This window comes from Chanodichthys erythropterus, chromosome 1 (assembly GCF_024489055.1).
Source record: "Chanodichthys erythropterus isolate Z2021 chromosome 1, ASM2448905v1, whole genome shotgun sequence".
Lineage (NCBI taxonomy): Eukaryota > Metazoa > Chordata > Actinopteri > Cypriniformes > Xenocyprididae > Chanodichthys > Chanodichthys erythropterus.
This window is the reverse complement of record NC_090221.1, coordinates 36,491,971-36,506,375: the sequence shown is the minus strand read 5'-3', so window position 1 is coordinate 36,506,375 and position 14,405 is coordinate 36,491,971. Positions and strand designations below refer to the sequence as shown.

Here is a 14,405-nt window from a genome sequence, read left to right as displayed (position 1 = left end):
AGACTGAAGAGCTGACCTCTAACAATCTCATGTTTTTGAATTTCCTTCAGAAAATGGAAGGACGAAAGCAGGTGGCGGCAGTTTGTCGTGCTCATCAATCAGATCTCAACCTCCACACGCCTCCCGAACCTTCACTTGAGCTCAGGTGAAAGAGCTGAAATACGACGTCTAATGCATATTGTAGACAAAAATGGCAAAAGTTGGCTGAAATCGCAAGCTTTGATTCGATTGGCTGGCTCTGGATTTGTGTGCAATGCAATGCAATAAAATGCAATGCAATAGAATGCAATGAAATAAAACACAATGCAATAAAATGCAATAAAATAAAATGCAATAAAATAAAATAAAAAATGTAAAAAAATTAAAATTAAATAAAAATAAATCTATAGTTCCAAATGTTTTCCAAACTTTTGATTAGTAGAGTATATTTAATTTTGTACTCAAGTACTCGAATACATAAAAAACAAGTAATTTATTCCTCAAAAATTTGAATGTTATTTAAGGATAAGTGTGATGCGTACATGAAATATAAATTGTATTTAGTTTTATTCATAAATGTTATCAATAAATGTTTGAAACTTTAACAATCTATGCTTTTTCTTTAAAAAAATAAAAATACATGAACCATATGAATGAATAAAAAAGTCTTTTGAAAAGTCGACTGCTGCTTTTAGTGCACATTTACAAAGTGTTTGCATAAAGGCAAATCACATTTTCATCCCTTCACATGTTCTCATTCAAAGACCATGAGCCAGCTGTGAAGAAAATACGCTCTGTCGGCTTAGCATTTTCTTCCCACCATAAAAGCGGATCCTCATCCGGAGGGAAGAATCAGCATCTGTGCAGCTGGGCGCGGATCGACTTTGCTGTGCACTTATTTGAATGGGGTTTTTTCTCATGCCAATCTTTTTTTGTGATAACAACAAATTTAGAGAAACCCGCTCCTAAATGCACAGAGGGGGAAAGAATTGTGGTTGGCTACTTTTCATGTCAATCAAACAATGTCTTTATGCTGACAGTCTGACTACACAAGATATAACCTCTAAGAAAACAAGTCAAAGCAATCAGTTTCAGTGTTTCTGAACTCCCTGAAACGCCTCCATTGTAGTCTTGAGGTTTCTTCAGAATATTCCTCATTTAAATAATTCATATGCAGAATAAAGGGGCGGGGCCTGGTTGAGTTAGTTAGTAGTGTGTTGAAACTGGAGGTTATGGTAAGGGGCGGGACGTTTCCCAAATGACAAATCACAACACACTGCTCCAGCCGACCAATCAGAGCACATTGTGCTTTTCAGAAGGAGGGGCTTCATAGAGACAGGAAGTAAACAGAGTGTTACTGACAGACTGGGAAGAGAGGAGCTGCAACAATGGAGAATATGAGGAGAATAATCATCCTGTTCTAGTAGAGAACAAAAACAACATCAAGACTTAAATAGGGTATAATATGGCCTCTTCAAAGTGAAATGTCAGCAGACATCACCATCAAACACGATAACACTGAATAAACACACTCACACCTCATAAGCCAGCAAAAATCTCAATACAGTGAGATGTGAGAAGTGAATGAGCCAGAGATGGATGTTTGTGGGAGGCCAGAGATCCTGCTGAGAGAAAATACAGCCGAACCGCTACAGAGACAGCGGAGGACACACACACACACACACACACAAGTCTGGGCTTGAGCTAAAAGGTATAAATTCTGTATTTCTATGGATGTGCTCTAAAGGTGTACTCAAACTCATGCCCTTATGTCGGGTTCCTGACAGCAGTTTATGAGCTTGTTACTCAAGCAGCAAAAAGGTGAAAACAAAACTAGAACTAGACTGAAATCACAGAGCCAACAACAAGACAGACGCTTGTCACCTTCTTGAGTTCACAACAAAAAGCTCTAGTTAGTTGCCAACTCTAGTGTGCACACTTGAGTACACTCTGAATAACCCTGACTGTGGTATTTTAGTATTATGATATTTATATATTATTACAGTATTTTCAAATTTTTTAAAAATGTTCTTATGTGCATTTGTTATTCGTTGTACTTTTTTTTAAACATTTCAGTTTAGCTTTGATTTATTTATTTATTTTGGGATGGATGGATGGATGGATGGATGGATGGATGGATGGATGGATGGATGGATGGATGGATGGATGGATGGATGGATGGATGGATGGATGGATGGATGGATGGATGGATGGACGGATGGATGATAGATAGATACATGGATGGATAGAATAATAGATGGATGATGGATAGAGAAATAAATAGATGGATAGGTGGATGGATGGATGGATAAATAGATGGATGATGGATGGATGGATGGACGGATGGATGGATGGATGATGATAGATAGATAGATAAATAGATGGATGGATGGATGGATGGATGGATGGATGATAGATAGATACATGGATGGATAGAATAATAGATGGATGATGGATAGAGAAATAAATAGATGGATAGGTGGATGGATGGATGGATAAATAGATGGATGATGGATGGATGGATGGACGGATGGATGGATGGATGATGATAGATAGATAAATAGATGGATGGATGGATGGATGGATGCATGGATGGATGGATGGATGGATAAACATATGGATGGATGATGGATAGATGGATGGATAGAACAATAGATGGATGATGGATAGAGAAATAAATAGATGGATAGGTGGATGGATGAATGGATGGATGGATGGATGGATGATGATAGATAGATAAATAGATGGATGGATGGATGGATGGATGGATGGATGGATGGATGGATGGATGGATGGATAAACATATGGATGGATGATGGATAGATGGATGGATAGAATAATAGATGGATGATGGATAGAGAAATAAATAGATGGATAGATGAATGCATGTATGGACAGATGGATGGATGGATGGATGGTTAGATATGGATGGTTAGAAATGGATGGATGGATGATTGATGGGGGGGGGGGTATAAATAAATCAGCAAGGATGCATTAAATTGGTTGAAAAACTGACAGACATCTTTTTAAACAAAGTAAAAGTATTTACTATTTCAATTAAAATGTTAATTTGAACTTCTATTTTGAAAATAATCCTAAAAAAAAAAAAAAAATAGTTTCCACAAAAATATGAAGCAGCGCAGCTGTTTTCAACATTGATTATAATAAGAAATGTTTCTTGAAACCCTGTTTGTGGGCTGGCCATCTCTCATGTGTTACTCACCCTTGTGGAAGGTGGGATTGCTGTCCTGCAGGAGCCGGCTGAGCTGGTGTCCGTTGAGCTGGAGGAGGCGGAGCTGCTCTCGGAGCGATAACTCCTCAAACACGGCCGGAATCAAATGGCCCACGCTGTTCTGGGAGATGGGTAACCCCAGAGCCAGGGCGAGGGTGGGGGTCAGATCCACCTGCTCCAGGACGTCCGGCTCCTCCAAACCCGCTGCAACAAGAAGACACGCGTCATTAACGGCTTTAAGACTTACAGCACTTTTCTGTCCATGAGATGAGCTTTCAAAAGCACTTCAGTTCCTGCTGTAGAGAAACACAATATCACTGTTTTTGGTGAAATATTTTGGTAAACATCAAAGCGTTTTCTCTATCCGTCCGTCTGTCTATCTATCTATCAATTCAACCATCCATCCATATCTAACCATCCATCCATCCATCCATCCATCCATCCATCCATCCATCCATCCATCCATCCATCCATCCATATAACCAACCAACCATCCATCCATCCATCCATCCATCCATATAACCAACCAACCAACCAACCAACCAACCATCCATCCATCCATCCATCCATCCATCCATCCATATAACCAACCAACCAACCAACCAACCAACCATCCATCCATTCATCTAACATCCATCCATACATCCATTCATCTAACATCCATCCATCCATCCATCCCTACATCCATCCATCTGTCCATCCATCCATCCATCCATCCATCCATCCATCCATCCATCCATATAACCAACCAACCAACCAACCAACCAACCAACCAACCAACCAACCATCCATCCATCCATCTAACCAACCAACCAACCAACCAACCATCCATCCATCCATCCATCCATATAACCAACCAACCAACCAACCATCCATCCATTCATCTAACATCCATCCATACATCCATTCATCTAACATCCATCCATCCATCCATCCCTACATCCATCCATCTGTCCATCCATCCATCCATCCATCCATCCATCCATCCATCCATCCATCCATCCATCCATCCATCCATCCATATAACCAACCAACCAACCAACCATCCATCCATTCATCTAACATCCATCCATCCATCCATCCATCCATACATACATTCATCTAACATCCATCCATCCATCCATCCATCCATCCATCCATCTAACCATCCATCCATCCATCCATCCATCCAACCATCCATCCATCCATCCATCTGTCCATACATCCATCCATCCAACCATCCATTTCTAACCATCCATCCATCTATCCAACCATCCATCCATCCATCTGTCCATACATCCATCCATCCCTCCATCCATCCATTTTTTTTCTACTACTTTCCGTCTCGTTCCAGTGCTGTTCTGCAAACTGACACCCAAAATGAAGACATATTATCCATATTAACACATGGATGCATATTCACTTGATGACACTGAATAAACAATTTATACATGCTAAATCTATAATATATTCTTCACATCAGTAAGACATCAGCGTTTAAGCCAGTGTTTCCTGCTCTGAGCTGCTGATGAATCTGTAGCGCCAACTCAAAAAATGCATTTATAATTTAGCTGAATGGTGTTGTGTTGCTTTTGCGTTGTCCTCACTGGATTTGCACACTAATAAACAAGTGCATCCCTAAATCAACTGTTGAATCAGACTGAATCAACCACAGGAGTCTGAACGGCAATGCAAAATCTTACAGGAGATATGAAGGAAAACAACTGAAAACTGCTTATTAACAAGTCTGCCACTTCTCTCTGGATGGCGCTGCTTTTACCTGTGGATACAGCGTTCTGATGGACGATGAGGTCAGCATGTGGCGGGTGTGAATATGAGCTCATCTTTAAATAAAAACAGTGTGCTGCAAGAGGAAGCTGGTGTGAATGTGTGTGTGTGTACGAGTGTATAAATGAGTAAGAGATCACAAAAATAGATCAGGCAGGAAAAGAAACAATTATCACATTCACCCTGACAGTCTGCTGTAGACAGATGCTCTGCCACTCCACACTTTCATTTAGGAGGAAAAAAAGAGAGAGAGCATAGAGATGAGTAGAAGTGGTTAATGAGCATCTCTCACAGATTTTCACACTCTAGGGCGCGAGTATAGTGTGTGTGTGTGTGTGTGTGTGTGTGTGTGTGTGTGTGTGTGTGTGTGTGTGTGTGTGTGTGTGTGTGTGTGTGTGTGTGTGTGTGTGTGTGTGTGTGTGTGTGTGTGTGTGTGTGTGTGTGTGTGTGTGTGTGTGTGTGTGTGTGTTTAACCACACGTGGTTATGCATGCGTCATGTACTGCGTCACATGATCAGTGCGACGACCGCTGAGCCTGCTCTGTGTGTGTCAAAATCAATTACACACTGGACTCAATGCAAATTAATCCATTATAAAACAGTGGGGGGGGAAATGAATTAATGCTTTATATTATTAGACAGAGATGAATCAGAAGGTAATTTAAAACCCCCGGGGCATAAAATTATCCAGAAACTCACTGCGGCATTCCTGTAATGCAATCAAACTGTCACAGACATTTGTGATTTAAAGGGGTCATGATATGAGAATCAAATTTGCCTTGACCTTTTGACATATAAGAGGTCTTTGTATCAAAGTTTTAAAACATCCTGTGAGTTTCAAAGCTTAAAACATCCTCCACATTATAAACAAAGCGTTTAATTAATCAAGCTCCAAAAACAGCTTGTTTTGATATTGCACGGTCTTTGACATCACATGGCCAAATACATTTGCATGACAGTTTTAAGCTTTGTACATGCTGTTAGTGTCAGTAAGATTTTACTCAAAGGAAACTGAAAGTTTTATTCAGAAAAGCAGCATTAAATTGATCAAGTAAAGACATTTATAATGTTACAAAAGATTTTAACCCTCTGGAGTCTGAGGCTGATTTGGGGCTTGACATGCCCTGACATTTGTGCTTTTTTCAGTTGTTCATAAACATATAAATGACAAAAGTGTCATTACACTGTATTCAGCACAAACTAGGCTACAATAATATGTGAGGAACATGTATGTACATGTTTGTGTTTTTGAAGGAATAATGTTTATGCGTGGTTATTGAAAAAACAAAAAACTTAAGTCACTGAAATAAGGCCAAAAAAAGTATATTAAATCTGTATTGACAAGACTTCTGGGTATTGGAGGTTGTCCTTCATATAAAACAATATATTGATTTAGTTTTTGTAAGACACTTTTTGTCAAGAAACACAGTATGCGTGGAGGCGTGAATCATCATGAATAATGGGTCATTTACACCAGGGAAGACAAAAGAAACACATAATAATGACCTGAAATGACTTGCATATTAATCAGGCCTTTCAGTCAGGTAGGCTGTGAAAAAACCCTCTGTAATCATGTCTCAGTTCAAATTAAAATAATGGTATTCTTTAAAATATAATGTATTTCTGTGATGCAAAGTGTCTGAACAATTATGTTACCTCTATGACATTTCATATAGGCCTTTAGCTTAAAAGCATGCACATTTGGAGAAATATTGATGGATTCTTATATATTTATGTCAATTTTCTATACTGAGGAGTAACATTTATTCAATATTTATTATCATCACTATGAGAGCTGGATACTGTGTTTTCAATTCATACTTGCAGCCGGAGGGCGCTCTGTGCACCTTTAGGCCACAAATTGTTCTAAAGAAGAAGAGGATATTTCAGGAATGGTGTTTTCAATTCATACTTGCAGCCGGAGGGCACTCTCTAAAATGCTGTTCTTTTGAACTTTATATTCATCAAAGAATCCTGAAAAATAAAATGTTTAACACTTTCCACAAAAATATCAACCGTTTTCAACATTGATAATAATCAGAAATGTTTCTTGATCAGCAAATCATCATATTAGAATGATTTCTGAAGGATCATGTGACACAAGACTGGAGTAATGATGCTGAAAATTCCGCTTTGATCACTGTTATAAAATTACACTTTACTCTAAATTCACATAGAAAACAGCTGTTTTAAATTGTAAAAATATTTCCACATTTTTTACTCTATTTTTGATCAAATAAACACAGTCTTGGTGAGCAGAAGAGACTCATTCAAACTTTTGAATGGTAGTACTCAAACTATTATTATGATGTTACATCATGGAAAACAATTTCTAAGAACTTAAAGTCAAAGTAATGACATACTTTGAAGTGAAAGAAGATCCTAAAATGTACTTAATTTTATTCATTGGGAAATGAATTGGCAAACTCTACTGTAATCTTTATTAAATAAATTTTAACTGGCATTAAATTACTACATCACCTACAACTTTAAATTTTGGCTGTTACTGGTGCAAGAAACCTTGACTAACACTATAAGAGGAAAAAATAAGTAAAAGTATGCAAATAATTGCAAATGTTCAAGCAAAGAAAGTGTGAAACACAGCAGGCTCTTTTTTTGTGGAATAATTGCCCTTCATCAGCACAGGGAATACGGTCTTGATTATGTGAAAAATATCCACACTTTGAGCTCTAAAAAAAGGCAGATCACATTTTTGTGCATAAACCACCTCTTGCAAATGATTTAAAATGCAAGAATGGTTCAAATAACTCCTGAACAGATGAACAGATGCGTATAGCTTTGCACATTCTAAGAATATCTTGCACAGTCATTAACGCTGACATGAAAAATGCAACTGTTTTTGATATAGGCATTGTTCGGTGTCGTGCTCTTACACGTAATCGCTGCGGAGAGCTTTTCTTATGCTGAAACAGACCTTTGATTCTGGAAGACTCAGTACAGAGTGTACATCTTCACGTTTCTTGAGCTTTCACAGCAAAGAGTAAATCCAGTAACACTAAAGGCACGTTCAGCCCCGCATCCATCACAAAAACATTCATCCTCTGAAAGACATCAGTGAATATACTGGTTGTTATCTGTTAATCTGATTTAAAGAGAGGTAAAAATGAAAAATCATCACTTCAGTCACACCAACTCACATGGGGACTGATTTACACAAACTTTTATTGCGAGTAAAGCTTGTTTGCCGGAGCCTGCGGACTATTAGAGCCCTTGTTTAGCTGGGATATTTGTCACACGGCAATTATTGGATACGGCTTAACAAATGTGGGAGGAAATCCTGGCCAGTGTACTTTATTGAAGAAATAAGACATCAAATACACAGCCCAGACCTAAAATAACATTAGTTTCAAACTTTGCAGTTTGCAAAAATCGATAAAACATCCTCCAAAATGTTTCTCTTGAACTTCAAAGAGAGTCACAGAACCTTTTCGTTTGGAGGAGAAACTTAATGCGAGTAACCTTTACTTCAAAACACCATGAGATAATGTCATTTTTTTGCAAACAGAAATCCCAAAAGTCAAATTCACAAGCTAAAAACCCACCAACAGCCTGAAATATTCAAGAAGGGTATAACTTCATACTGGAGATCTCCAGATAAGGGTGGGAACTCCAAAAGAGGGTGTGGCTTCCTCCCGTTGACAGACAGACACAAGACACACCCCCAAAAACTAGTGCAATCTCTGATTCTAAAGATTTCATTGGACAATCGGTGCTACAGTAAATACTAACCCCTAATCTTGCCATGAGGAGACTCCGCCCACTTTTGTAGTCCTCTCCAAAACAAGCGCACATCCATCTTTAGAATACTGTGTTTGATCTTCTGTTTCCGCTCTAAATATTTCTATGGCATTGCTGTCGAAGAGTAATTAGCTGGTGAAGTGGATTTACTTATTAACGAGAGTTATCATTGAAGCGGATGTCACAACGAATGTCACTTAGGCCAGGAAGATTTTAAAATGAGTTCGGTTCATTCATAAATCTGTAAGATCTTACCTTCATGCTGTCGAAATACAAACCGGAAGACAGAACACAATGAGCGCAGCGCTGAAAAAGGGGCGGGGCTACAGAAGGTCTCTATCTAAGTGAAATATTCATCTGTCAGTGCTGCTCACCTTTCCTCCTGAAGGCGGGGCTAATGAGCAGGAGCGGCGTGTTGATTTCCGGTTCTGACGATCCGCCGTGACTGCCGGTTTCAGACATGCCGTGATCTCCACACAGAACCAGTAAGTTGGGCAGCGTCCCTTCAGATTCCTGAAACACACAAATTCAAAAATAAAAATTAAATACAAATTGTTCAATATATTAATATTTGTATTATTAATCTAAATAAATATTGTTTTTACTTAATAAAAAATACTTAAATGTAACATTAGTACAGACATTTTAACAATAGTCAAATTATACAGATGCACAGACATACACAGAAAAAAATATTATTTTATTATAATATTATACATGCAAAATTGATAGAAAATGAGTGAAATGGATTATTTTGGTGTCTGGGACAGGGTTAAAACATGAAACATAGCCAGCAGAAAATAAAAATTGTGAAGAATTTATTTTTTTTATTTTAAATATCATTTACAGTTTTTTTGATGTTTTTTTTCTTCATGTATTTTTTTCTTAATCACCTTTTTTTTCCTGTTCAAATGTACGTATCTTTCAAAAGTTTGGTGTTCATAAGAACTTAATGTTTTTGAAGATTTTTTTAATGTTTTGAAAAGTGTCTTCTGCTCACTAAGGCTGCATTTATGTTTTATCAAAAACACAGTAAAAACAGTGAAATATTATTAGAAATCAAAATAGCTGTTTTCTATATGAATATATAGTACAATGTAATATATTCCTGTGATCAAAGCTGAATTTTTTTTTTGTAAACCCCTATTAAAAAAAAACATTTACAGTTTTTTATATGGGTTTTTTCTTAATGTATTTTTTAATTACCTTTTTTCTGTTTGCTACTGTTCAAATGTTTTGTATTCAAATGTACATATGTAAATTATTTATTTTAACGTTTTGAATAGTCTTTTGCTCACCAAAGCTGCATTCATTTGATCAAAAATACATAAAAAAAAATTGAAATATTATTAGAATTTAAAATAGCCATTTTCTATGTGAATATATAGTAAAGTATAATATATATCCAGTGATCAAAGCTGAATTTTCAGCATCATTACTCCAGTCTTCAGTGTCACATGATCCTTCAGAAATCATTGTAATAAGATGATTTTCTGCTCAAGAAACATTTATAGATCTTACCAACCCCTCACAGACCAAAATAATTTAATGTCTTGTCAGTTTTCAGAAGGTTCTGCTGTATAATTGTGTGTGTTTGTGCGTCATGAGTGTTTGTGTGCACAAGAGGAAGTGAGAGTTTAGGAGAGACACTGGATTGCTGTCCTCTCCACTGGAGCAAATCACTGAGCCGCAGGGACACGTGTCTCTCTCTTTCTCTCTGCCATCAGGGACGGGGGACCATCAGCTCTGTTTCACATCAAAGAGTCTCTCAGTGCGTTGGACCACTTGATTCCCTCATGCACACACACACACACACACACACACACACACACTGAATAGCAGTCCTTCACTCACTCCTGGGCCTCATACCGCTGCGCTCACAGCTGGCCGGCCGTCGCTCCAAACACTCTCACTGAGCCCTAACACTACACTAATGATGCTACGCTAACAACAAGTCCTCTGCTCGCAGCGGTTCAAATATTCATGAGCCCACTAAACGTATGCTAATGACTGCCCTTCCCTCCCGCCCCAGCTAATGCACGCTAATGACAAGCCGCGTGAATAAAGCCATTTGAAAACACCGCCTCACTCAAGGCCTACTATCCGCCAGCAGTGTGGTAAAATAATAGCATGCATTGACAGGTGTGATTTAAGTCACAGCGGCGGGAAAACGCAAACCGTAAATTAGCTGAGGGGAAAAATTAATATGATGTGATTGACCAACACATCACTGTCGAGTACAAGTTAAACTGCTTCTTGAGTCATTCTTTAAACATTAAGGCATCTGAAAAGTAGCGAATACAAATGATGAAAGCATTGCAAAACATCTGGAAATAAAATAAAATAAAATAAAATAAAATAATAAAATAAAATAATAAAATAAAATAAAATAAAATAAAATAAAATAAAATAAAATAAAATAAAAATAAAATAATTAAATTAAATTAAATTAAATTAAATTTCATTAAAGCATCTGAAAAGTAGCAAATACAAATGATGAAAGCATTGCAAAACATCTGGAAATAAAATAAAATAAAATAATATTAAACATTAAAGCATCTGAAAAGTAGCAAATACAAATGATGAATGCATTGCAAAACATCTGGAAATAAAATACAATAAAAAATAAAATAAAATAAAATAAAATAAAATAAAATAAAATAAAATAAAATAAAATAAAATAAAATAAAATAAAATAAAATAAAATAAAATAAATAAAAAATTAAATACAATTAAATACAATTAAATAAAAGTAAATTAAATTAAATTAAATTAAATTTCCTTAAAGCATCTGAAAAGTAGCAAATACAAATGATGAAAGCATTGCAAAACATCTGGAAATAAAATAAAATAAAATAAAATAAAATAAAATAAAATAAAATAAAATAAAATAAAATAAAATAAAATAAAATAAAATAAAATAAAATAAAATAAAATAAAATAAAATAAAATAAAATAAAAGTAAATTAAATTAAATTAAATTTCATTAAAGCATCTGAAAAGTAGCAAATACAAATGATGAAAGCATTGCAAAACATCTGGAAATAAAATTAAACATTAAAGCATCTGAAAAGTAGCAAATACAAATGATGAAAGCATTGCAAAACATCTGGAAATAAAATAAAATAAAATAAAATAAAAAAATAAAATAAAATAATAAAATAAAATAAAATAAAAAATAAAATAAAACATTAAAGCATCTGAAAAGTAGCAAATATAAATGATAGAAGCATTGCATTATATATATATATATATATATATATATATATATATATATATATATATATATATATATATATATATATATATATATATATATATATATATATATATATATATATATATATATATATATATATATATATATATATATATATATATATATCTTATATATATCTTCAAAACAAAACCCACCCAATTGCTACTCAAAACTAGTGCAAACACATTTCAGGAGGTCCCCTAATAAAAATCGAGTTCTGGGGGCTAAATATCATGTTATTTGGGGTCGCTTCAACAAGCGCACATGATAAACAACCTGCAACAGTCTCAAAGTAGCCCAATTGCGCTGGAAAAGCGTAGATTTGGCAACACTGGACAAGCATGACGCATTTCTTGAGAGCAGCTGAACTTTTATTATGCCGCAGTCACTGCTTCCCCTTCTTCTGGTCAAGCGTACGTGAGGTAAAGCAGCACTGTTTATCATATTAGATACATTTGTGTGTTGAAAATTATGTTATGCAATTAATTTTCAAAACATATTGTATGATGGAGAAAATGCTGTATTACTGCGTCTGATTATGCAATGTTAGCTACTTGCAGAGGTGTAAAGTACTTGAGTAAATTAGTTTCTGTATCTTTTTGGCTACTTTGTAGTTGAACTGAGTATCAAAGATATTGGCAACTTTTACTCTCTACTTGACTACATTTTTGATCAAGTAAATGTACTTTTTACTCCACTACATTTGTGATGAGTAATGCAATTACAAGTTACATTTTTCATGACACCAAACTTTTTCTGCAGCAGTTTGTTTCTGATATAATGAAGCGATATCGCCATCATTGAAGGTATTATATCTTGTGCGTTTTGCCTTTACTCACCCAAACTTGTCATCAAGGATACTTTACGTGAATGTGAGCGCATTAGCAGGTCGTTTCTGATCAGAGGAGTTTGATTTATTAGATGAGGAATTGACTGCAGCTGCTGATGAGACTCAAACCAGCACATACAGACTTTGACTATTTAATTTGACTTAACTTTGTTTTATTCATCCTCTATATTGACAAGATCTTTTTGAAGGATATTGGTTTACTTGTGACCTTTCTGTGCACTTGAGCTCAACTGAGACTTGAGAGTTTGTAGACGTTTAAAAGGTTGTTGTGTCGACCTTGATTTATTTCAACATTGAGGTTTTCAGATTTATTTTGATTTTAGAAAATAAACTTGATTTCTCATCTTACAAATCAACTGTTTCTTATTTTCACCGGCATGTGAAAATAAGACTGGTGCATCTCTGAGTCTACATTCAGCATGAGTAAAATACAAACCCGATTCCAAAACAATTTTATTCACACTGTACAAGTTGTGAATAAAAAAGGAATGCAATAATTTACAAATCTTATAAACTTATATTTTATTCACAATAGAATATAGATAACATATCAAATGTTGAAAGTGAGACATTTTGAAATGTCATGCCAAATATTGGCTCATTTTGGATTTCATGAGAGCTACACATTCCAAAAAAGTTGGGACAGGTAGCAATAAGAGGCCGGAAAAGTTAAATATACATAAGGAACAGCTGGAGGACCAACTTGCAACTTATTAGGTCAATTGGCAACATGATTGGGTATAAAAAGAGCCTCTCAGAGTGGCAGTGTCTCTCAGAAGTCAAGATGGGCAGAAGATCACCAATTCCCCCAATGCTGCGGCCAAAAATAGTGGAGCAATATCAGAAAGGAGTTTCTCAGAGAAAAATTGCAAAGAGTTTGAAGTTATCATCATCTACAGTGCATAATATCATCCAAAGATTCAGAGAATCTGGAACAATCTCTGTGCGTAAGGGTCAAGGCCGGAAAACCATACTGGATGCCCGTGATCTTCGGGCCATTAGACGGCACTGCATCACATACAGGAATGATACTGTAATGGAAATCACAACATGGGCTCAGGAATACTTCCAGAAAACATTGTCGGTGAACACAATCCACCGTGCCATTCGCCGTTGCCGGCTAAAACTCTATAGGTCAAAAAAGAAGCCATATCTAAACATGATCGAGAAGCGCAGGCATTTTCTCTGGTCCAAGGCTCATTTAAAATGGACTGTGGCAAAGTGGAAAACTGTTCTGTGGTCAAACGAATCAAAGTTTGAAGTGCTTTTTGGAAAACTGGGATGCCATGTCATCCGGATTAAAGAGGACAAGGACAACCCAAGTTGTTATCAGCGCTCAGTTCAGAAGCCTGTATCTCTGATGGTATGGGGTAGCATGAGTGCGTGTGGCATGGGCAGCTTACACATCTGGAAAGGCACCATCAATGCTGAAAGGTATATCCAAGTTCTAGAACAACATATGCTCCCATCCAGACATCGTCTCTTTCAGGGAAGACCTTTCATTTTCCAACATGACAATGCCAGACCACATACTGCATCAATTACAACATCATGGCTGCG

At 36.1% G+C, this 14,405-nt stretch overlaps 1 protein-coding gene across 1 annotated transcript in view; it reads right to left on the bottom strand.

Annotated features, from left to right (window-relative positions):
• The window catches only part of pigg (phosphatidylinositol glycan anchor biosynthesis class G (EMM blood group)), a 131,188-nt gene that overhangs the window by 83,327 nt on the left and 33,456 nt on the right, over positions 1 to 14,405 (bottom strand). Inside the window, exons 5-6 of the mRNA XM_067393556.1 lie at positions 9,111 to 9,249; positions 3,203 to 3,415 (exon numbers count right to left, since the gene is read on the bottom strand). Coding sequence (XP_067249657.1) covers positions 3,203 to 3,415; positions 9,111 to 9,249 — 352 coding nt within the window. The remainder of the gene's footprint in view (positions 1 to 3,202; positions 3,416 to 9,110; positions 9,250 to 14,405) is intronic.